The sequence below is a fragment of the Budorcas taxicolor genome, chromosome 2 (assembly GCF_023091745.1).
Source record: "Budorcas taxicolor isolate Tak-1 chromosome 2, Takin1.1, whole genome shotgun sequence".
Taxonomy (NCBI): domain Eukaryota; kingdom Metazoa; phylum Chordata; class Mammalia; order Artiodactyla; family Bovidae; genus Budorcas; species Budorcas taxicolor.
Window position 1 is genome coordinate 25469163 of NC_068911.1, and position 26382 is coordinate 25495544.

At 42.2% G+C, this 26382-nt stretch overlaps 1 protein-coding gene across 1 annotated transcript in view; it reads right to left on the bottom strand.

Annotated features, from left to right (window-relative positions):
- Positions 1-1319: 1319 nt before the first annotated feature.
- Positions 1320-26382, bottom strand: part of IQCK (IQ motif containing K) — a 151856-nt gene continuing 126793 nt past the window's right edge. Inside the window, exon 9 of the mRNA XM_052656234.1 lies at positions 1320-1407. Within this exon, the coding sequence (XP_052512194.1) occupies positions 1352-1407 (56 nt within the window). The 3' untranslated portion in view covers positions 1320-1351. The remainder of the gene's footprint in view (positions 1408-26382) is intronic.

Sequence of the window (26382 nt, forward strand, 5' to 3'; positions counted from 1 at the left end):
TTGGGACTATAACAGCCACTCTTTCTCCCCTTTAATAGGAAATGGTTATTCTGTGCTGGATTCCTCCTCTGGAGATGGGAGCAGGGAGGTAAGGAGGGAATGACAGACTGGGAAGTTCTGTGTGTCTCAAGGGTTGCAGATCTGGTTGTTGCAAGCTGGGGATCCATTGTTTTAGCACAGTTTCTGTCAGGGTCCAGGAAACACGGGCAAAGTGGGGGTGGTCTTCCTGGTTAGGCAAAGCCGAGTTGAACCCTGAACTGAAAGGGAGCATTGTGGCTTTTATAATCCGATGATGCAATGATTATACCAGCTTACAGGAGTTCTCAGCAGGTGCTTTTTATTAATTGATAAAGAGCTAAGGCTCATTTTTGATAGATAATATATATTTATTAAATGTATTAATGTGTGTTTTATAATGTACCTTTATCCTCCCCTGGCTGACTGTTGCATACTTAAAAAAACATCGTTAAAGAAATTTCAAGACAATCAACATGTATCATAAATGACTGTATATAATAAATATTACAGATTTAAAAGGTTGTAAAGCATGGGCAGATAGGTTTTATTTTCAAAATGCTGTTCTTAACACAAAAAATAAAGGCTTTACTATTTACTTAAGACGTGTGGTAGCTTGTCAAAACAACCCCATACAACTGTTTGGCTTTCAGATCCACCTGGAGGCTAAGTCTGTGGCATTTTGAATGGGAAAATCCATTCAAAAATGGGTAACAGCAAACTGTGGAACAACTGAAGATAATAAGTCAGTTTACCCATGAAATGAGGAACTTTCTATAATGTTTTGGGGCATAGACAACAAAACTTATTTATCTGTTATAGCTGCCTGTGTTTAAGCATCTCATCTTGCTAGGTTTGCAGTCAAAGTTCAGGGTCAACCTCCTTGTGAAAGGATCACAGGCAATGATGTCTCTTTTTTTTTTTTTTTTTTTTAAGCATGCTCAGCGGATAAACTTAAACCCACTGCAGAGGTTTGGGACTTTGTTTTAAACATAGATCTTTGCAAAGGCGACCAAAAGTGGGAAGCTGGTAACTAGAACATTTCAACATCCCTTGGAGCTAGAGTTCATTGTACGTTTTAGCAGTGGGTGATGTAGAAGTATATTGCTGAAGAAACAGATGAAAGAATAAAATTGGGGGGGGATAATGCAGAAAGTTAAAACTACTACTTTTTTATGATAAACTATTTGCACTACAATATGTTTGCAACAAAAAGATCCTTATCCGAATGTACCAGATCTAGTCCTTCAAGAAAACACAATAGAGGAAACATAGCTAGAACATTGTCCTCCAGTTGGGTCACTGGAGCTTAGAGTGGGAGAGACGCCGACAGCTGTTAAGGTTGTGGAGTCTTAGCTGCAGCCTCTTCCTCATCCTCCATTTTGCATTTCACTGCAAAGAAATGAAGGAGAAAGTCAGGGCTGATTTATCAACACACACCTAGACAGAAGTGGCATCTGGACACCGCAAACTTTGATACACGGAAGTCGGTTGCTTTGAATCCCACTGAGCGCCTGCAATGGTTCTGATCTCACAGATCCACCGGGGAAGAACACAGGGCATTGTCCTCCACTGGCAGCACCTGAAGTTTCAAAGGAACTGCACAAAATGTTCACAGCTGTTCTGAACTCAGTTCAGAAGAAGGTCAAAAGTATGCTTTGCAGGTCAGGGGCACTGAGGGAAGTTTCACTAAAGATGATGACAGATTCGAAGCTCTCAATTCAACCCAATCTATCACCACTCACCCTGTTCACCCCACCACCACCCAAAATTAAAAACTCAGGACACGAGGGTCAATGCACGGCCAGAAGAGAACCTTTTCTTGTCTTTCATGGACCGGACGAGAATGTGATCCGGGTGATTTCCTGAGTTGGCCAAACAGGAAAGTTAGGTGAACACACAACAGGGCACTGTCTGTAAGGGAAATTGTCCCGATAGATTAAAAAACCCTCCCCCAAGGTGTATGGAAATCCAATCTCCTGGCAGGTGGGGGATCCATTTGGAAAAACCCTCTCTTTTTAATAAATCTTTGCTTCTAGTGTCCAAGTGCTTGCCCCCGATGTTAATGCCTAAAGGGTTATCCAGAGCAAGGCCACAGGCTCTGGTCATTTGTGGAGAGCAGTGTTCAAGTTGGAAAGGGTATTTGGGGGTTGGTACCATGTAGAGTAAAGATTTCAATCAAGCCTGACCTCCCAGTGATTGAGGTCACAGGCTGGCTGTGGACCCCATCACATGCAGTGCAGTGGGCTAGACAGGCTAGCCCAGCAGTCTTCAGACTGGGGCTACACGAAGAATTCCCAAGAGTTCTTGGTCATATTTTCAATTTCCAAATCTTGGCTTCCTTGAGTGGACCTACAGTGTTAGTTTCCCCATCCTGGCATTGCCCAGGGTGTCAGAAATCCCCAGGGGCCAAATAGGGATGCAGTTTGAAATGCTGGTGTCCCCCAGAGTCTTCTTCACTTTCTATATTTAATAACTATCAAATTTTAGAATGTGTTTAATTGGCTTTGTGAACTACTATTAGTTGTATTAATAACTGAAACCAGAAAAATATGTTTAATACTAGGAACCTATAGGCATGGGAAAATTATCCTGAGGGCCCGTAACATAAACTAGGATATGAAATGTTTAGCAACAGACTGAGGTGGCAGAGTTTTGATTTGTAGCATTTGCCAGTTTCCATGGCTGATTTCAAGCTACCAGCCTGATAACAAAATACTGAGGTAGAAGGGGGATCACACAGCCGGATGGAGCAGCTCAGCACATGGCAACCCAGATCCCCACAAAATATGCAGGGAAACCCCCAGTGTACAGTGGTTTCCCACATGTGGTTGGGGGACCAGCAATGTTTGCAGCCCTGGGAACCTACTAGAAATGCACATCCCAGCCCATACCCCAGGCAAGTGGAGCCCTGCCATGTGTGTTCTTATCAAGTCCCCAGGTGATTCTGTTGGACACTGGATAAAGCTGAGACCCACTGACTACTGGTTCTCTATCCTGGCTGCATTTAAGAATTACCTGGGTAGCTTCTGAAGCCTGTTGGTACCTAGGTCTCTCCCCAGACATTCTGATGTAATTGGTCTGGAGCCCAGGCATCAGTATTTATTCAAAGTTCTTGTATATTGCTAAGATTCAGGCAGGGTCAAGAAACCCAAACCAGGGTTTCTTTAAGGAAACCTGACTACAAAGACCCTCAGAGCAGGTCACAGGAGCCTCAGTGTCTCAATATATAAGCTGTATGAATGACATTCTCTCTGGCCTACAAGTGGCAGACAGACACTTAAGGCTACTGCTAGCATGGGAGGAAGGAGGAACTGGCTGACAGGTGGAGTTCCCAGCCCTTGGGTTTTCTTTAATTCCTCAACCCTGCTGGAAAAATCCACCTGCATGTCTTTCCTTTGTCCCAGGATTTTAACCAGTCCTGTCCCTCCTTGAAATGCTCTTCCCCAGCTACACATTTTGACCTTGCCTGGGTAAAGCTCTTCTCTCTTTCAGATCATTATATGAAAATCTTGAGGGAGAAGAGTCAAAAGGGATGCTAGGGACCCTTCTTCCAAGTTGGAGTGTCAAGACACTAACTGGAGTTGATGGGATCACCTGGAACTCTGGTGCCCAGCCTCACGCTGGCCAATCAAGTCAGATTCTCTGGAGGTAGGGACAGTCCATTGGTGCAAACACCCTGGAAAACTGACATTTTAAAGTGAAACAAGTGTGTACATTCCCCACAATGCAGTGATTCCACTTCTTTATCCAGCCCCTGGAGAAGCCCTTGCTCACGTGTACTGGCACACATGAATGAAGATGTTCATGACAGCAGAAAAAACTGGAAAGAGCCCAAAAGTCCATCACCAGCTGACTGCATCAATAAATGCCGATTTCCTGGAACGGTGAATATACAGCAGTGAGCCCAAATGAACCACAGCTAGTCATGTCAGCTTGTGTTAGCTTAGAGTGTTGAAGGGAAAGGTGCAAGGCACAGAATAACACACAGAGTGTGATCCTACTTTTAACACATCTAGATGTTAAGGGATACCTATAAAGGTGAGAAGAACTCTAAAGAAAAGCAAGAACATGATCATCACTAAGGTTAGGGTGAGTGGTTTCACGGGGGAGAGGAGCCTTAAAAGTGGCCACAGAGTTCCACTCCCTCAACTGGGATGATGATTGCGTATTTGCTTTATAAGCTATATGTGTTTTATGGTAGCTGTTATTATGTATATGTCTCCCCCCTCAAACAAAAGGTAAGAAGACGGCAGTGTATTACTTGAAATTACAAAAAGTCAACTAATAAAGGAATGGAAAGGAGCAATTTAAGTCTTTGGGGAGGGCATGAATGGGGTGGAAGCAAGCTGATTCTCATGTGTCACAGCAGGAAATCAGGAGACAGTGTCTAAACGCCTCCTGACCCTAACACCCTTAACCACCCAGAGAGACAGCTGAGAGCTCAAAGTGACTGCCAGAGAAGACGGTGATAGCGCTGATGCTCATTCAGCCTCCTGCTTTATCCTATATACCTGTAACCAGGGGAACCATGTACAAGGATGACTTTGCTAAAAAATTAAGAAACATAAAACCTCTCCCTTGTGGTTTTCCTCCTCCTGGTCCTGATGGAACAGAACCTTGCACAGATAGGTTATTCAGTAGAAGGACAGAGCAAGGGAAGAGGCAGCAGGGAGGAGCAGGTGGGGAGATGAGAGACCCCAGTTTCCACCTTAGTTTAGAGACATCATCGAGGTTGGCTTCCATCACGAACGGATGGCTGCCTCCGTGCCCCTGCGCTGTCCTTGTCCCCCTTTGGCAGGCTGGTGAGCAGCCAGTTCCGGAAGGGCTTGAGAGAGTGGAAAATCCCGGGGTGATGCGCCAGCCCTTCAGCTTCAGTCAAAGGAAGTGTGACAAGAAAGGCCTCGCATATTAATGAGACCTGCTTACACTCTCCGCCTCTTGATCGCCCCCCTACGTTCTCCAGTTCCAGCCAGTCACAGAGCTGAGAACTCCAGGCATGGCTAGAGAAGCTACCTAAGATGCAGGGAGGAAATTCAGGGACCACGGGGGTCACCCAGCTGCTCATTCAGTGTTGCCCACATGTGGCCTCAGTGCAAAGGGTCCCAGACCGTGACAATTAGAATCTCAGAGAGTGAGGCCTGGGAATCAGGACTGCGCCCACCACTGTGATCCTTCTGGATGTGACAAGTGATCCTGGATGTGACTGTGATCCTTCTGGATGTGACAAGTTTGGGAAAGAGCACAGTATCGCTCAGCCATCACTCAGGGCCCACATTTGAGAGGTGCCCTACCTCCTAAGGGCCTGGGAGGGGCAATCAAGACAAGACCAGCAAAGGGGTCACTCAGCACTGAGTCGGATCCACAGAAGCAGGCACTGCACATTAGCCATTACTCTTTTCAGGGCACAGTCTCTGACCTCAAGGAGCTGACAGCCTAGAAGGAGAGGCAGGAAAATTAACGGGGAATTCGAGATGCTTCCCTGGTAGCTCAGCTAGTAAAGAATCCACCTGCAATGCAGGAGAGCCCGGTTTGATTCCTGGGTCAGGAAGATCCCTTGGAGACGGGATAGGCTACCCACTCCAGTATTCATGGGCTTCCCTGGTGGCTCAGACAGTAAAAAAAAAAATAATAATCTGCCTGCAATGCGGGAGACCTGGGTTTGATCCCTGGATGGGGAAGATCTCCTGGAGTAGGGCATGGCAACCCACTCCAGCATTCCTGCCTGGAGAATCCCGTGGACAGAGGAGCCTGGCGGAATACAGTCCATAGGGTTGCAAGGACTCAGGCACAACTGAGCGACTAAGCACAGCACTCAGTACAGCACAGAGATGCTTACAAACCAGAGAGAGAAGCTGCCTCAGTAAATGTGCATCCATCGCAGAGATGGGCCCTGAGGTTACAAAGCGGAGACTGGTTCACACTCTCAAGTCAGCAGTATGCGTATAAGGATGAAATTTTTTTTTTTTAATCTGGTTAGCACTCAGTTTTTAGGATCCCAGGTAAATAATACAACATCACTTCTCTGGTGCTCACTGGGCCCTTTGAGCATACAAAGGAGCAGTGAGGTACATGCTATTCTTTTCCCAGTGATCATACAGATGAGGAAACGGAGGCATGCACGAGGGGCCTGGGGTCACACTGTGGGCTGCCTGGCTCCTGCATTCATGCCCTTACCCTCTCCAGGGTCTTGGTCTCCCCCTAGCGAGATGATTTCTGCAATAAAGATGTAATAAAGACTCACTTCCCACACAGACAGTTTAGGAACAACTACAATGCCCAACGCCTGGGGAATGAATAGGTATCTGATATTTTAAAACTTCATAAAACAGGAGGCTGCCATTGCAAATGTGCTTCTGCAAAGTTTAAAGGAACAGGGAGGCAAGCCAAGGGCAAAATACAGTGGAATTTATAAAATTCCTGTACATTTTGATTATGTAAATTTGTTGCTCCATTCCCAAAGTTAACAGTGTCTCCAGAGGGGACATTGTGGCTTCTGTCTGGTTGTGTTGAAAGCCAACCAAGCTGATTCCTCTGAAAGTAAAGTAGAATTTAGTTTCTTCCACTCAGCCATCTCTGCCCCAGATTTCCCTCTTGCCTTTCTGAAAAAAAATTTTTTTAAAAAACTAGTGAAAAAAAATTAAAACAAGTGACACCTAGTTTACATTTGTTCCTGAGTAAGCTGTTCATAGTACATCCTTTAAATGTGACTGCCCCATTAAAAAAAATTACATTCATAACTAAGTTGTAGCCCAGCTTTTTAACTGTTTAAACAACAACAACAAAAAACTAAACATAGATAAAATGATTGAAAAGAAATGGGTGAATTTTCATTTTCACAAATGTCTACAATATACATGCATTGCTATACTATTGGGGAAATTTTTCTAAAAGAATTATCAGAAAATATACCAGACAGAAGAAAAACAGACTGTCGGAGCATCAACAGGTATGTGGTGTTACTGCGATCAGGCAGAGCACAGAGATGGGGAGAGGAAAGAAGGAGGAACGGTGAGGAGCTGGGGAGTCTGGAGGGGCGGGGTGCTGGCCTCCTGGTATCAGCAGACCCGGTGTTAGGATGCTGGGAGACCCCAGGGAGAGCTCTACCCAGGGTGGAGTTGCCTTAGTAGAGTGGTGGTGGTGGTTTAGTCGCTAAGACATGCCCAGCTCTTGCAACCCCATGGACTATAACCTGCCAGGCTCCTCTGTCCATGGGATTTCCCAGGCAAGATTACTGGAGTGGGTTGCCATTTCCTTCTGCAAGGGATCTTCCCAACCTAGGGACTGAACCCAGGTCTCCTACATTGCAGGCAGATTCTTTACAAACTGAGCCTTCATGGAAGCCTTAGTAGAGGTGACCATTCAAAAAATATTAATGAAATGTATGCCAGGAACAGCTTGCTTGTTCACAGAAGGGGCGATTTTGGAGACAAGTAGACCCAGTGTTCGAATCCTGGCTCTTCCATCTAATAGCTGGGTGACCCAGTCCCAGCCTCATTTCCTCATTTGAAATAAGTGAAATAATCTTGCCCACACAGAGTCCTTAGGAAGATTAGGGAGATAATGTACCTAAAGTGCCCAGTGCAGGAATTAATATGTAGTAGGTACTCAACAAATGTGACTTCTTCTCCTCTGAGTGGTCTTTAGAAATACAAACTGAAGTGCTACTAAAGAGTTCACTTAGCATCATTGAAACTCATGTCACTCATTTGAAAGTTATTTATCTTCAAGCTCAGCTATCAAACACAGTCCAGGGCCTGAAAGTGAGCAGAAGAAGCATTGTAGATGCTTTGGAATGTGTTTCCCAAACTCTGGTATATTAGTCACAGAAGAGTCTCTGAGACCCCTCTCAGAGCTGTGTGCCCATTCCTAAAGCATCATACTGGCAGGCTGAGTTATCCTTGGACCATAACTGAATTTAGGAATGAATTAGTTTCCCAATGGGCTTCCCTGGTGGCTCAGACAGTAGGTTCAATCCTTGGGTCAGGAAGATTCCCTGGAGAAGGGAATGGCAACCCACTCCAGGATTCTTGACTGAAGAATTCCATGAACAGGGGAGCCTGGCAGGCTACAGTCCATGGGGTTGCAAAGCGTTGGACATGACTGAGCGATTAACACACACACACACGCACATACACAGTGTCCCAGTGGCTGATAAGCACATGAAAATGTGAGGGTCCACAGTGGGACAGCCACGACACACCCACCAGAATGATTACAATGAAAATGTCTCATCACACTAAGTGTTGACAAGGATGCAGGACAACTTAATGCTGAGGCATCGCTGGTGGGGATGGGAAACCGTCCCATGTCTTTAGCAAACTATCTGAAACCATCTCGCCAAATTAAATATTATTATATACTCTCAGGGCACTGAGACTGTATTCCACTCCTGGCTAATCCTCAACTGAAGTGAGTATTGACACCCACCAAAAAACATACAGGCCTCCCTGGTGGCTCAGACGGTAAAGAATCTGCCTGCAACGCAGGAGACCCGGGTTAGAATGTTCGTAAAAGCTGGATACAACTCAACTGTCTATCCATAAGTGATATACAAACTGTGATGACATTCAAGGGAAAGAATACTATAGTTTAGGGGAAAAGAGCAAACTGCTGCTGCCCTCCACAATTTGGTTGAGTCTCCCAGATGTAATGTCCAGCGAAAGAAACCAGACACAGAGTCCATATTGAGTTTCCATTTATATGAAGTTTGAGAATAAGTAAAACCTTTTCCACAGTGATAGAAACCCAAATACAGTTTGCCTTGGGATCAGCTGCTGCCTGGTGGGCCGGCCCCTGGAAGGTGGGGCCCATTCTTCAACCATCTGGGTGCTGTTACATTGTATGTACATGCGGATGAGTTCATTGCGCTGTACCCTGAGAATTAGTACATCCTGCTGAGTTTCACCTCAACAAACGATAAAACAAAATAGAAAACAGGGAGGAAGAGAACAGGCACAAGAATCTGAGGCCTTTTTCATTCAGATCCAGGGCAGAGTCTGAGGTGCCTCAGTAGTCCCTGAGGGTTCCACACTTGTAACAGATTATTAACAATATCACAGAATTAATTAGAAAATTTGCATTTACTGAACGCTAGACATTATGTTCAGGCTTTACACAGATTTTTCACCTCACTTAATGTTCCTAGTCACTCCAGGAGGTAGATTGCTAGCATTATTTCCATTACTGATGAGAAAATTAAGGCCCAGAGACACTAAGCAACTTGCCCAAGGTCACAGAGCTAAAAGAAATGGCCATGCCAGAACTCTAAGCCCGGTCTATCTGAGTCCAAAATCCATGGTCTTAACCACCATTCATACCAGTGCAGAGTAAGAACTTGGACCCCTGATCATGACCCAGAATCAGCCAACAGAGCTTAAAGTCATGTTCCAGACTTTCCAGTTAGGAAGGCAGGGGACTGTGCAATATATATTACCAAGGTTCTATTTCTTTTCTGTTTTACCAGGCTGAATTTTTAAAATAAGATTACTTTTTGATTATAAAAGCAGTTCACAGTCATTATAGAAAGTCTGAAAAATATAGAAAAAAAATGTGAAAAAAACTTCACATGTCCCCACTGGAAGATGTTGACATGCAGAGGGTAATGTGAGACCTCTGGTACATTTCCCTCCCTTTCCTAATGATGCCAGATGTTGGGTTGTGTTATTTTTGAGGAAAGTTGAGCCAGCTTGGAAGCCACAAGGGACTGGGGTGGACAGTCTTAAATGTGCAGTAATTACTGGTGTTGACTTCTAAACAATGTAAACTCAGAATGAAGTCTCCTGGGAGGCAGCATTTTGTAAGTGGAAATATTTGGTGCTGGAAGTGACAATATTAGTTATATTGAGACAGAATCTCAATATCAAGTTTTGACCCTGGAAAGGGAGACCATCAATAAAAGACTTGCTTTTCATAGATTAACAGAAATGGAGGCTCCAACAGGGGAAGGAAGGAGGCCATCGGAGCCCAGCTTAGTTGTTCAGGGCACAGCTTCTGAAACCAGGGGACCTGGCTATGAATCCCACCATCATTTAGCAACTGAGTCACCTGAGCAAGTCTCTTAACCTCTTTGAAGCTTCAGCTCCCTCACTCATAAAATGGGGTCAGTAATAGAGTGCAAAGGGTGAAATGAGATGGAACCTGCCTGGCACGCGGTTGATGCCCAATAAAATTATTTCTTAATTATACAGGTAACGCAAACTCCAGGCAAACTCCGGGAGATGGTGAGGAACAGGGAGGCCTGGCATGCTACAGTCCGTGGGGTCGCAGTCGGACACCACTGGACAACTGAACAGCAACAATGCAGTGACTTTAGAACAACTGGAAATAAATATTTAAACAAATTTTCTTTAAATTATGTAGGTGAGCTTTTGTGCTACTCATATGTATTTATATATCAATTAGTATTTCCTTTCTACATCAGAATTTACAAAGGTAGTTCCATTTTGAAGTTATCAAGACTGGAGATTCAGCACAGCAGTTTAAGCCACTATGTAGTAGGCTGTGCTTAGAAATTCTGCATCTTCAAAAGCCTAGTGAGTCCGGGGTGTGAATGAACACAGACGAACCCTGTCAGCCGTGTCTCATGACTTTTTTATTTATCTCTGCATTCTCAGCTGCTGCCGCCAAGACTGACCCTTTAGAAATATCCCAGGCATTCTGAATGAGCTTGGGGTATAAACAGTTCTCATCCAGTTCAGACTGGCAGAAGCTCTGTATATTGAATGCTGTCTTTAAGTGAAATGGAAACAGATCCCCCAGTTTATTTTTACACAGCTCCTCTGTAAGTATAACAAGTTAATAACTAACTGAGAAACTATTTCAGCCTGTACTTAGGCACCGTGACAGTATTCACTTATTATCTGGTGGTCAGTCCAAAACCCTGGGCTGACACAGTTCTAGACAAGAGTCATCCAGGACTAGGAAGATAGTTTTATCAAACCTTAAATGAAGGAGATGGGAAGTAACATTCCAAGAGTTTCAGCACAGAGTTCTAAAAGGAAGCTCTCTGGTGTACTGAAAAGAAAAAATCAAATATTCTCAAACCCTGACCTTGGAGAGAAACATACTGACTCCTAAACAAAGCTACTTTTTAGAAGGGATCACTCATATCACCTATGTCATTTTTACTCTTTAAACATCTCCTAAACCCATCCACTTCTGTCGAATTCCACTGGCACCAAGTCATCCGATTCAGCCCCCACCTCCAGCCATGCTCATCCTTCTATAAAGCCCATCTGACGATGCCACTGCCCTGCTAAAGCCCTTTAAATGCTGCCTGCTGCCCCTAGGACCAAGGCCAAAGTCCTTAACCAGGCCCCTGAGGCCACTGCTCTCTCCCAGCTTCCCATCACCTCACACTTGCTTTCATCACTCAAGCCTTCTTTCAGTCCCCCTTCCAGGCTCAGGTGTTTGCCTCCATCCTTTCCTCATCCGAAAGCCCTCACTGCCGCTCATGTCTAGTTAATTACTAGGGGAACCTAATCAAACCTCCTGCTAAAGTCTCTCAAGGCATCTATCTGATGCCTCAGAACTTATTCAGAGCACTGGTCACAGTCTGTAATCAAGGATTCATGTGATTACTGGAATAGCATCCAGCTTCCCCAACTGGCTTAAGTTTCCAGGAGAGCAAGGTGTTAGCTTCTGTTCGCCACTGAACCTCAGCATCAGGCAGGTCCAGTCCTGTACCCAGAGTAGGCGCTCAGTCAATTGGAAGCCCCCAGGCCTCTCTCTCTCAGCCTCCCTCCAGACTGTTGAAAGGACACACGTGTTTACCAGCAACATAAAGGGCGCTCCAGCTCAGAGGGGATATCCAGACTTTAGCATCGGAGAGGCAAGTGTTTGGAGTGTCTGCATCCAGGCTCCAGCTCTTACTACCAGCATGCCCTCGGCCTAGTCACTAGCTGTCTTGATGCTTGTTTCCTCACAAAAACTGGGGGTTTTGCGGATCGTATTGCACAAGGTAATCTTGATATTTAAATACGTTAACTGAGATTACATACACAAATCCACCAGAAGAGTGCCCGGCACACAGCAGATGCTATAGATGCTAAATAAATGGCGGTTCCTCTCGGGATTCAGATGGCTATTTCTCCGGTTTTCCAGGCAAAATATAACAAAATGTAACCGGGGGCCTGCTGCCTTCCTTCTTACCTTCCTCTGCCAGCACCTATTGTGTGTTTGTTGACGCAAGACGTAAAATGACGAATGCACCAGGCAGAGCCATGCTCTCTTGGAGCTAATCTATGTTTCAACTAAAAGAGAATTGTTTTCAATATGCAAACAATATCTTCAACAGTTACATGAATTGGGTTAAACCCTCTCACAGACGTTGCTGGGCAATGATCCAAAGAAACTGATCTTAGATACATACAAAGATTTAGGAGTGTGGACACTTGTCTGGTGTGTGATACCGAAACACTTCTGTTTGGCTGAGGTGAGAAAACATTTAATGTCTGCTTATTCTGATTGCAGTTCCCAGGCTGGTAGGAAGGACCTGCACATCCCCACACCATCTCCTCACAGGCATCCTGCTCTGTTTCCACTGCCTGTTGCAAATTTAATAGTGCTAGCAACAAGAACAACAAGGGTGAAAATAATGATAATCATTATAAGTACTATTTATTGAGTTCTTAAAATATATGCAAGCACATATATCCCAAAGAGTCAGACACGACAGAGCGACTTCACCTAAACTGTATGCAAGCACATATATCCCTATATTGTCTTTAATCTTCAAAACAACTCTCTGAAGGTATCATTATCTCCATTTTTCAGATGAGAACACTGAGGCTCTGAAAGGTAAGTGACTTCCCTAAGGTGCAAGTGTGGGATTCGACACCTCATTTGCCTGTTCCTGTTCTACTGCTTTTAAGAAAATCAACTTAGAGTTTGAATTAAAAGATTCATGTTTTCAATATGTAAATATATCTTCAAAAGCTGTACAAATGAAATCAAACTCTTAGGAATGAAGGCAGCCGTGGCAGCAATATTTATAATGGTGAAACTGAGAAAGAAGTTTCCAATAAGAAAAAAATTATGTAGCTAATCATGTAAAACAAGTTTATAATATAGGGGGATAGGTTGACCACATAAAGTCAGATGAAAAAAAGCGGGGATACGTGAAATAAGTGCTATGAATTATCTCACTGGTGCAGAGTTAGACCCTTTGTGCTCTAGAGCCTGTGTTGCACAACTAGAGAGGCACACGCACTGCAATAAGGAGCCCTTGTGTCACACAGGCTGCAACAAAAAGCGGCACAGCAAAAAACATTTGTTTTTTAATTAAAAAAATAAAATACATTAAAAAAAATCCTTACTATTCAATGAAAGACAATCTAATTTTAAAAGGTGGAGGATCTGAATAGACATTTCTCCAAAGAAGCTACACAAACAGCCAATAAATACCTGAAAAGATGCTCAGTCATTTCATTAGGCATGTTGTTGTTCAGCCCCTCAGTCGTGCCCAACTCTTTGCAACCCCATGGACTGCAGCACGCCAGGCTTCCTTGTGCATCAGCATCTCCCAGAGCTTGCTCAAACTCATGTCGATTGAGTCAGTGACACCATCCAAACATCTCATCCCCTGTTTTCCCCTTCTCCTCCTGCCCTCAATCTTGCTCAGCATCAGGGTCTTTTCTAAAGAGCCGGCTCTTTGAATCAGGTGGCCAAAGTATGGGAGCTTCAGCTTCAGCAGCAGTCCAAGGGACTCTCAAGAGTCTTCTCCAATACCTCAGTTCAAAAGCATCGATTCTTTGACCCTCAGCCTTTTTTATGTCCAACTCTCATATCCATGCATGACTACTGGAAAAAACATAGCTTTGACTAAACAGACCTTTGTCAGCAATGTAATGTCTCTGCTTTTTAATATGCTATCTAGGTTTGTCATGGCCTTTTCTTCCAAGGAGCAAGCATCTTTTAATTTCATGGCTGCAGTCACCATCTGCAGTGATTTTGGAGCCCAAGAAAATTAAATCTGTCACTGTTTCCATTGTTTTCCCATCTCTTTGCCATGAAGTGATGGGACCAGATGCCATGATCTTAGGTTTTCGAATGTTGAGTTTTACGCCAGCTTTTTCACTCTCCTCTTTCACCTTCATCAAGAGTTCCTTAGTTCCTCTTTGCTTTCTGCCATTAGGGTGGTGTCATCTGCATATCTGAGGTTGTTGATATTTCTCCCGGCAATTTTGATTCCAGCTTGTGCTTCATCCAGCCTGGAATTTCACATGATGTACTCTGCATAGAAGTTAAATAAGCAGAGTGACAATATACAACCTTGACGTACTCCTTTTCCAATTTGGAACCAGTCCGTTGTTTCATGTCCGGTTTTAACTGTCGCTTCTTGACCCTGAATACAGGTTTCTCAGGAGGCAGGTAAGATGTTCTGGTATTCCCATCTCTTTAAGAATTTTCCACAATTAGGCATGAGAAAAACATAATTCAAACCACACTGAGATACCACTTCACATCCACAACGATGACTATAATCCAACACATAGTTAACAACATGTGTTAGTGAGGATGTGCAAGAACTAGAACCCTGATCCACTGCTGCTGGGAATATAAAATGGTGTAACCACTGTGAAAACAATCTGGCAGCTCCTCAACCAATTGAATCTAGAGTTACCATATGACCCAGCAGTTCCACTCCTGGTTATACACCCAAGAGAAATGAAAACATGTGTCCACATAAAATCTTTCACATGAATGTTTATAGCAGCATTACTCATAATAGCCAAAATATGAAAACAATTCAGATTTCTGTCCACTGATAAATGGATGCAAAGGTGTGTTACATCCATATACTGGAATACTATTTGGAAACATGAGTCGTGTCTGCCTCAGATTCACATGTTGAAGCCCTAATCCCCCACATGTGACTGAATTGAAGACAGAGCTTTTAAAGAGGTGATTAAAATTAAATAAGCTCATAAGATGTAAACTGAAAGAACGGGAACCCTTTTAAGAAGAGGAGAAGATACCAGAACTCTCTCTACATTATGTGGGTACACAGCTAGAAGGCAGCTTCTGCATGCCAGGAGAGCTCTCACCAGACCCAATCATGCTGGCATCTTGATCTTGGAAATCCAGCCTCCAGAACTGTGGGGGAAAAGATGTCTGCTGTTTGAGTCCCCCAGGCTACAGTATTTTGCAGCCATGTAATCAAGTCATAAAGAGAAATGATATATTAATATGTGTTACAACATGGGTGAAGCTTGAGAACATTGTGCAAAGTGAAGAAGCCTGTCACAAGGGCAAATCTATAGAGACAGAAAGCCTGTTAGTAGTCGTCTAGGGCTGGGAAGAATGGGAGTCTTGCAGGACTATGGTTAAGCTGAGTGGGGTTTCCTTTAGGGGTGATGAAGATGTGCTGAAATTGATTGCAGTAATGGTTGCAAATTCTTTGAATTATACTAAAAGTCACCGAAGTGTATGATACATGAATTATATCTGTGTTGTGTGTTAGTTGCTAAGTCATGTCCGACTCTTTTCAACCCCAGGGACTTTAGCCCACAAGGATCCTCTGTCCTGGAGCTTGCCAGAATTCTCCAGTCAAGAATACTGGAGTGGGTAGCCATTCCCTTCTCCAGGGGATCTTCCCGTCTCAGAGATCAAACCTGGGTCTCTTGCATTACAGGCAGATTCTTTAACATCTGAGGCATCAAGCGAGTCCCTGAATTATATATAAAGTTATTTTTTAAAAAGAAAGATGACATTTTAATAGCAATCATCTCTGGATGTGAGACTTAACTTAGAATGATCTATTCGGTTGGTTAAAAACTTTCTTTGGTTTTCAAGTAAAAAAATAAAAAACACATTTTTCATTTTCACCAGAACGTTACTGAACAACAATATTTACTGTTTTGTTCTAGTACCTTCTGCCATTTTTCAGGCAACTTCATAATTTCATCTTCCCAAAACTTTTATTTTTTTGAGCAAAGAATTCACTTGTTCCAGGTGCCTTGTATAGTCTTCCAGGGAAAAAAATTTTTTCATTAAAAGAATTTTGTAAAGACCAAAATGAATGGAAATCCAAAGATGTGATGTCTGGTGAATACAGTTGATTAATCAGAACTTCCCAGTCAAACTGTAACAGTTTTTGCCTGGTCATCAAAGAAATATACTGTCCTGTGTTACCCTGATGGAAGATTATGCATTTTTTGTTGACTAATTCCAGGTTCTTTTCATTAAGTCCTACCTACAGTTGGTCTAACTGGGAGCAGTCCTTGTTTGAATTAACCATGTGGTTTTCCAGAAGGAGCTCACAATAGAGGACTCCCTTCAATCCCACCATATACACAACATCACTCTCTTTGGATGAAGACCCACCTTTGGTGTGGTTGGTGGTGGATCATTTCACATGCCCCACAATCTCTTCCATTCCATATTACTGTATAGTATCCACTTTTCATCACCCATCCCAATTTGTTTTAAAAACAAAATACCTTTAAGTAGAAAATCACAAGTGGAAATATGGTCAAGAAGGCTTTTTTTGCTTCACTTATGTGGAACCCAAACGTCAAAGTGACTAACATTACCAAGCTGGTGCAAATGATTTTCAACAGTTGATTTGGATATTTGGAGTATGTTGGCTATCTCCTGCATGGTATAATGTTGACTGCTTTCAATAAACATCTCAATTTGATCACCATCAACTTGCCTACATAACTGTGGAGCATCATCCAGCAAGAAATCTCCAGCACAAAACTTCACAAAACACTTTTGACACATTCTATCAGTCATAGCACCTTCTCAACTTGTTGCTGTTGTTGTTGTTCAGTTGCTAAGCTGTGTCTGACTCTTTGCGACCCCATGGACTACAGCACACCAGGCTCCTCTGTCCTCCACTGTCTCCCGGAGTCTGCTCAAATTCACGTCCATTGAGTTGGTGATGCTATCTAACCATCTCATCCTCTGCTGCCCCCTTCTCCTTTTGCCTTCAATCTTTCCCAGCAACAGGGTCTTTTCCAACGAGTTGGCTCTTCACATCAGAAGACCAATTATTGGAGCTTCAGCTTCAGCATTAGTCCTTCCAAAGAGTATTCAGGGCTGATTCCCTTTAGGATTGACTGGTTTGATCTCTTTGCTGTCCAAGGGACTCTTAAGATTCTTCTCCAGCACCACAATTAGAAAGAATTAATTCTTCAGTGCTCAGCCTTCTTTATGCTCCAATTCTCACATCTGTACATGACTACTGGAAAAACTATAGCTTTGACCTTTGAACTACAGATCTTTGTTGGCAAAGTGATGTTTCTGCTTTTTAATATGCTGTCTAAGTTTGTCACAGCTTTCCTTCCAAAGAGCAAGTACCTTTTGACTTCATGACTGCAGTCACCATCTGCAGTGATTTGGGAGCCCAAGAAAATGAAAGCTGCAGAAATCTCTTTTTGGGTGTCAGTTGTGTTTTTACCTTTCTTGAAATAATAAGCATATTATGCCAAAATGTTGTTTTTTCTTCCTTCTTCAATATTAAAATGGCTACACAAAATTCACCAATTTTGATAAGTTTTTTTTTTAATGCACACTGATATGACAGCTATCATAGTACAATATAATGAAATCACTTCAAATGGAGTTAAAGACAAAGCTGGACCATAAAGAAGGCCAACCAACTGCCAAAGAATTGATGCTTTCAAACTGTGGTGCTGGAGAAGACTCTTGAGAGTCCCTCGGACAGCAAGGAGATGAAACCAGTCAATCCTAAAGGAAATAAACCCTGAATACTCATTTAGAAGGACTGATCCTGAAGCTGAAGCTCCAATACTTTGGCAACTAGATGCAAAGAGCTGATTCATTGGAAAAGACTCTAGTACTGGAAAAGACTGAGGGCAGGAAGAGAAGGGGGTGACAGAGAACAAGATGGTTGGATGTCACCACCAATTCAATGGACATGAACTTGGGCAAACTCCAGGAGATGGTGTGGGGCAGAGAGGCCTGCTGTCCATGGGGTCGCAGAGTCAGACACAACTTAGAGACTAAACAACAAGAAGCACTATGAGAGCCATCTTAGGGGTAAAAAAGCCAAATGAACTTTTTGGCCAACCCAATACTCTTTTTGTTCAACTTTCCAGAAAGACAGTTAAGAAGAAATTTTTTTTTTAATTCTGTTAGAACAAGTGCTAGCAGTATTCATATTCCTTTTCTGTGAAGCTGATAAAGCTCACACCTCTGTAAGAGTTGAATGCACACTAATGATAACTCTTCCAGGTCAGGCTTCTCAGGGTTTAATGTTCTCTCATGTACATTATCTCATGTGATATTCACACCTTCTCTGCATTGTAAGCAAGGCAAATACCTATTTTCTTCCTGAATCTACTTATGTCCTGTTTCCTCCCTAAAAGGATTTCAGATAATTTTTTGGGTTGGCCAAAATGTTCTTTCATTTCATCCGAATGAAAATTTTGCCCAACCCAATACAATAAACTATAGTTAACAAAAATAGAAAAGAAAAAGTCAGATCTGAAGAGAAATGGAGAACTTAGATATGCTAACGAGGAAGAGTCAATAAGTTGCTATAAATGAGCTTTAAACTGAACTCTGAGCTTCCTGGCAGATGAGGCAAAAAGGAAAAGTTAGGGAATAAAGAACCATTTCCCCAAGGGGAGCTACATTTTTCTTGGCACTGTTTGCTGGATAACATTTCTCATGAGGAAATTTATTTTTGTAAAAAGATTTTATGGCCTGTGACCCAGGAATACTACTCCTTGGTATACACTCAGGAGATACTCCTAGATATATACCAAGAATGATCATAAACAGTTACATTTGTAATAACTAAAAGCTGGAAACAGCTCAAATATCCTTCAAGAGTAGAGTGATAAACAACTGTAATATGCTTATACAATGGAATACTATACCATCAGTGAAAAAAAACAAATTACTGATACATCCAAGATGGCTGAATCACACAAAATATGGAGTGAGGAAGCCAGATATAAAAGATCATATAAAATCACTATATGATTTTTATTAAAATGATGATCAAAACACAGGTAAACCTAGTTGAGGATGATAAAAATCAAAACAGTGATTCTCTAGGGGGGTCAGGGAGGTGAGAGGTTAGGAAGGTGGGTGGGGTGGATTGACTGGGATGGGGTACGGAGGAGCCGTCACAAATAACAGTAATGTTGGCACTAAGCTGGTTGGTTGGTGGTTACCTGAGGGGAAATATCTATTCAGATCCTCTGCCTGTTTTTAAGTGTTTGAGGTTTTTCTTTTTTTGATGTTGAGTTATATGAATTACTGGTATATTTTAGATACTAACCCCTTATCAGATTCAGTGGGTGGCGTTTTCATTTTTTCAATGGTTTATTTCTCTGTGCAAAAGCTTTTTAGTTTGAAGTGGTCTCGTCTGTTTATTTTTGCTTTTATTTCCCTTGCCTGAGGAGACATACTGCCCCCTCCCAAATCACTTAGACTGATGTCAAAGAATGTACTGCCTATGTTTTCTTCTAGTAGTTTTAGGTCTTACATTTAAAAGAATAAAACTGGACTACTTTGTCATACCATATGCAAAAATAAATTCAAAATGGATTAAAGACTTATTTAAGACCTAAAATTATTTCAGTTTTTAAAATGCATGTGGTAACCCACTAATTGATTTCACCATCCACAGTGGGAAAAACAGTGCTCTAACAGGAGTCAAAAACTGTATGATTTACAATAGTCCCTGATCATCATTGAACCCCTACTGTCTGTGAGGCATTGGACTAAATGTGTTACACGCACCGTCTTACGTGAGTTTCTCTAGGATCCACTGAGGGGAGTACTTTTTTCATTTCTATTGTACAGATGAAGAAACTAAAGGTCAGAGAGGTTAAATCACTTTCTCAAGATCCCACAATCAGTGAAAATTGATAGATGAGCATTAGCTCAAGGCTTTTTAACTCAAATAACCTTGTCTGTAAGTTGGACCTTTAGGAGGATGTTAGTTTCATTTTATAGTTTTAAAAGATCAGGAGGGTTAAGTGCTTTGCTCAGGGATACACAGATAGGACACTTCCAATCAGGACTTGAATATAAAGCTTGGGACTCCAGGCCCAGGACTTTTTCTGCTGTTATAAGCTGCTCACTCTGGAACAGCTTCAAATATCATTCCAAAACCTCTTAAATGACAGGCCTTCAGATGCCACAAAAAGCAAATGAGGGCGACTCCAATACACACGGCAGAAGTAGACCTCATGCAAAAGACTCAGTCTCCTCTACCTCCCACCTGCTCAGCTGGGATAAATAAAGCACTTTCTGAAAGGTCTCTCTAAGTCTTCCTATACACCAAAACATCATCAGGGACAGCACGGTGGGTAGTTTTATTTTGTTTTGTTTTGTTTGATCTCTTGAAACTTTTCTGTATTTTTTCAGAATGAGAATACAGAACAGTTTTTAAGTTATTAAAAAGGGACAGTTTTAAAATTATAGTTCTAAAAAGAAAATCAGATTAGCCTTCATAGCTCTATACCTTTAAATTTGTCCATGTCCTGGACTAATGAGAGTTGAATCTAAAAATTGGGAAGACATTTTAGCGGCTCAGATCCTAAATTTAGATCCTCAGGGTGAATACCGTGCATCAACCAGGGTTGGACTTGCGCTTACAGAGAGAAGGCAGGACAATTAGGTGGGTGGGACCACTGCTCTTTAAAGCAGTCTAACTGCGTAAAGGAACATGTGCTTCATGGCCTCAGCAGTTTAATCAGAGGGTGGGTCCTGACGGATTTCGCAAAAATACCAAACACCAGCAGATTTCTCCCGAGCTTAACTCCATAAATAACATCCGTACATTGCAGCATAAGGAGGTGGGGAAGAGGAAAGACTTCCAAGCTCTCTTCCTTTCTGACTGACCCTGGGTACATTGTTCAACCTCTCTGTTCCTCAGTTTCTTCATCTATAGAATGGAGACCATACAGTAACCTTTGTCAAAGGGCTGATGAGAAGACTGAGTTCCTACTAAGTATGTGCTTAGAACAGTGGCTGCTTCATAGCAAGCACATGGGAGTGTGAACAGTCCTTTTTATTATTTTAGAAAAACGGATAATATATTTCCTTTTATTTATTTGTTTGGTTGGTTGCTTGGAAACAACTCTGATTACCTTAGATTGACCTTGTCCATAGGGTGTTTATCAAGCTGGATGATTTGGGAAGGGGATTGTGTAACACAGATTCATTCACTGAATCAACAAATACTTCTTGAACATCTATCACATGTATGCTGGGCACTGTGCTAGCAGCTGGGATAGAGCAGTGAATGGCACAGAAAGGAAAAAATCCCCAAGCTGCAACAGGAAGCGTCCATGTTCCAGGGCAGTCACAATAAGCAAACAATAGGCAATAAACAAAATAAAGTATTAAAATCCTGGGCAAGTCAAAAGAATTAAAACCTTGAAAACTTATTACCTAGTGACTGCTGCTGCTGCTGCTGAGTCGCTTCAGTCGTGTCCGACTCTGTGCGACCCCATAGACGGCAGCCCACGAGGCTTCCCCGTCCCTGGGATTCTCCAGGCAAAAACACTGGGGTGGGTTGCCATTTCCTTCTCCAATTAACTAGTGACTAAATATAATTAAATACATCACATAGTCAAAGACAATTTGTAAAAGAAATACAGTGATTACAATATAACCGATCCTCTATGATGCAGCCCCCAGAACATACACCAGACTCAGGGCACCCCACCATCCTGGAGCTAGCTTTGTCCTATATCCTTCATCACTATCAGAGTTGAAGGTCAATCACTTTATTTCTCCAAAGTGGCAAAGGAGATATGGCACCAACACTAAATTCTTCATCTACGTCCATGCGTGTTTTAATTAATAAAAGTCTGGAAGTGGCCAGTTCCTTTTGAATCATCCTGTAGATAACATGTTAGATGGAGATGAGCAGGGCAGAGGGATGGGGGTGGTCAGGGAGGATGCACTGAGAAGGTAATAATTAAGCAGAGTCTGACGGAGGTGAGAGAGAGCCATGAGGGAGTCTGGGGTCTGCACCTTCACTTTTTCCCTCCTAATTTTTTTACTGTGATAAAATACACATAAGATAAAATTTACCATCCTAACCATCTTAAATGTTCAATGCAGACATGAAGGCCACCCCATAAAAAGCAATGAAGGGCTGATACATGCTTGAATGTAGAGGAACCTTGAGAACTTGAAAACTTGCTAAGTACAAGAAGCCAGACACAAAAGACCATTATTATGTGATTCCCTTTATGTGAAATGTCCAGAATAGTGTACCATTTGGAGGTATTAAGTACACTCATACCATCGCCACGATCCATCTCTAGAACTCCTCATCTTGCAAAACAGAAACTCGGCACTTATTAAACAAGAACATCCCTTTCTCCCCTCCACCCAGCTTGTGGAAACCACCATCTTACTTTTTGTCTCTATGGATACTGCTGTTCTAAGTATCTGATTTAAGTGGGAACATTCAGTATTTATCTCTTTGTGACTGGCTTATTTCGCTTAGCGAAATGTCTTCGAGGCTCATCCACGTTATCGCATGTGTTGGAACGTCCTTCTTAAGGCTGAACAATATTCCACTGTATGGACACACCATATATTTCCCATCCATTGATGGACACTTGGGTTACTTCTACCTTTTGGCTATTGTGACTAATGCTGCCATTAACATGTGTGTACAAACATCTCATTGAGTCCCTGCTTTCTTTCTTGTATATGCCCCAAAGTGGAATTGCTAGCTCATGGGTAATTCCTTTTTAAAAAATTTTAAGGAACCACTTTATCTATATCATTTTACATTCCTACTAATAATGCAAAATGGTCCATTTTGTCCACATTCTCATCAATATTTATTATTTTCTATTTTTTGATAGTATCCATCTTAATCGGTGTAAGGTAGTCTGTGCCTTCATTTTTATTTATATGACAGCTTTATGAAAATATAACTCACATGCCATATAATTCACTCATTTAAAGTACACAATTCAATGATTGTTAGTATATTCACAGACAGGTGCAACCATCACTACAATCAACTTCACAACATCTTCATATTCCCCTAAAGAATCCTCTTACCTTTCAGCTATCACCCCCATTCCCTCAGCCTTCCAGGCCCAGGCAAGCACTAATCTGCTTTCAATCTCTACAGATTTTCCTATTCTGGACATTTCACATATAGGGAATCACATAATAATGGTCTTTTGTGTCTGGCTTCTTGTACTTAACAAGTTTTCAAGTTCTCAAGGTTCCTCTACATTCAAGCATGTATCAGCCCTTCATTGCTTTTTATGGGGTAGCCTTCATGTCTGCATTGAACATCTGTTGCACTTTTGAGAGCATGAATTCCAGACCTCTCCCTCAGCCTACTTGTTCGGGGACTGACAGAAAGGAAGAGTATGAGGCCGGCAAGGCAGTATGATGTTGAGGAAGTCTAAATGTCCTCAGTTCTGCTCCTTAGCAGCTGTCGACCAAAAGCAAGTGACTTAACATCTGAGAAAAGAGATGGGGTGACAATAGGTTATTCTCATTACATTTGTTATGAAGATCAAAAATAATATATTTAAGGCATGTGGTAGGTACTCATAAGGACCATGGATCTTTGCAGACACCAAGGCGTGGCAGCTAAGGGTAAAGACAACGCTATCCTGTAGGCTGGATACCACAGCAGGAGCAGTTTCCCATGGCCCTCCCTCTGTGAGCTTGATTTTCACTCAGGAAGTCACCCCTGGGTGTGATAGAAATCCCTCAGTCTAGGAGACATCTTCCTACTCTTCAAGTATATGACCAAACATCCCTACTCTTTCCCCTCAAATTCTCTTAAACTGCCAAACACCCAAAATACCCTTTGCCCTTCTCCCCTCCCCAGCTACTCTCTGGCCCCATCTAACCTCATTCTTCACAGCAAAACCCAGAATGTTCCTCATATATTGTTCCTGGCTTCAATCTTAAGACCAAACTCCCCAAACCAACAACCACCACCAAGACAACAGCAATAGTTTTCCAGGCTTTGGATTTGGTCAACAGTAGGTCTCTTAGCCCTGGAGGCAGGAGATTCTATAGCAGACACCTATCGGATTTCCTGTTTTATAGAGATTTCCTTGCTCACTCGTTCCACTTTTCAAAGGGGAAAGCAAAGTCCAGCTAGTTGGTAAACTGAAGGAACTCAGATCCCCTGAATTTTAATCCAAATGAAACTGCATTAGTGAGAAGAGCCCCGCAAAGGAAGATTTTGAATCCAAAGCTATTACTGGGATCCTCCAGCTAATCCATAGTATTATGATTGTGCTGATGTGGTTACAACACATTCTCTTCTAAGAATACACCCATGTAATCGCTTTCTCTGGCCTCTGGCCGGACACATCCTTGTAAGTTTCCCCCAGGGTGTTCTAACCTGCAGCCAGGATTGAGAACCACTGCTGCAAGTAAATCACCTGGAATACATTTTGTTTCTCTTTCTCAACAGTTCAAAAAATATGACAGAAACCAGCCACCAGTTATTGATCATTCCCTTTGTACCAGGATCTATTTAAGAGCATACATGATATTAAATATTATTTAATTCTCACAAGAGCTCTGTCTGATGGGCCCTAACTGTCCCCACATAACAGAGGAGAAAACTGGGCTTCAAGAGAATGAGCACCTTGCCCTGCCCATGCTGATGTTAGAGGCAGGATTCATTCAGACCCCAGGGCAAGTATTCTTAATAATAACGTATATTAGCCATATGTTGAGCATTTATATTACTAATAATAGTAATCATTTATTGATCACTTTTTTTGTTTTTTTTTTTTTGAGCTAGGCACTATTCCAGTTCATTTAATCCTTATAAAAACCCTACGGAGTGGTTACTAACATTAGTGTTTCTATTTTATTGCCATGCAAATTGAGTCACTGAGAGGTTATGCAACCAGCACAAGGTTATACAGCTGATAAATGGGAAACTTTATCTAGTCTGGTTCCTTGAGCCTTCCAGGTGTTTGTGGATACATCTAGATCCTACAAGAGCATTCTGCGTCTATATAACTGCAAAGAATGCTGAAAAGTCAGATGATAGAATGAAGCTACTGGTTGGAAGCATCCATTTATAAAAGTTTAAACTGGGGACTAAAACTTTAGGAGCAGATCATTTAATAAAGGAATTCGTCTTTTATTTTACTTTACATTTCAGTAGAATAGTAGGGGAACATTAGCATTTTAAGCAAAGGCACGTCCCAGTTGTGCAGACTTGCAAATTTTAAATGAAAAGATATGTATGAAAGTTGATGTCATCCTAATATCCTCACCCACTGGTGAGTCTTAAAAATAGAACTGATGAAAGTAATCTCAAGGCATGAAGTCACTAGACTTCTTTTAAGCAAATTTTTATTTCTTCTGCTGGTTAAAATAGAAAAGGAACTAAGGTTTAAGGAGATATGAGAGAAAAAATGAAAATGAAAACGACACCTTAGATTTCCCAATAGTGTATTTCTTCTCAAAGACCCATGGTGATATCAAAGCAATGACCTCATTTAGAATTATTCCTGAGGCATAATCATTCTCATTTTACAAGTAGGGAAAATGAAACACAAAGATTACATCACCCATCAAAAGTTCCAAAGTGACTTGGTTATGCATTAAGCATAAATTGTTGTAGTGTTTTTGGATGACAGTATGGTGATCACTGTCTAAACTTGATATATTTATATCCTTTGACTCAGCAACTCCATTTCTAGGAATTTACCCTATAGAAATACTTTTATAAGTAAGCAAGAATATATCTACGAAATGCTTTTCAATACATTGGTCATGCTGTGCTGCATTGCGCTTAGTCGCTCAACGTATCTGACTCTTTCTGACCCCAAGCACTGTAGCCCACCAGACTCCTATGTCCATGGGGATTCTTCAGGAAGAATACTGCAGTGGGTTGCCATGCCATCCTCCAGGGGATCTTCCCAACCCAGGGATCAAACCCAGGTCTCCCGCAATGCAGGTATATGCTTTACCATCTGAGCCAACAGGAAAGCCCAAGAATACTGGAGTGGGTAGCCTATCCCTTCTCCAGGGGATCTTCCAGACCCAGGAATCGAACCGAGCTCTCCTGCATTGAGGCTGGATTCTTTACCAGCTGAAGCTACCAGGGAAGCCCCTACATTGTTCATAATACAAGCCAAATATCCATTCATTGAGAATTGTTTTTAAAAAATATGGTACAGATTTATCAATGGGCTTCCCAGGTGGCTCAGTGGTAAAGAATTTGCCTGTCAATGCAAGGAGATCAGGAGATGCAGGTTTGATACCTGGGTTGGGAAGATCCCCTGGAGGAGGGCATGGCACCCCACTCCAGTATTTTTGCCTGGAGAATCCCAAGGACAGAGAATCCTGGCAGACTACAGTTCATAAAGTCACAAAGAGTCAGACACGAATAAGCGACAGAGCACG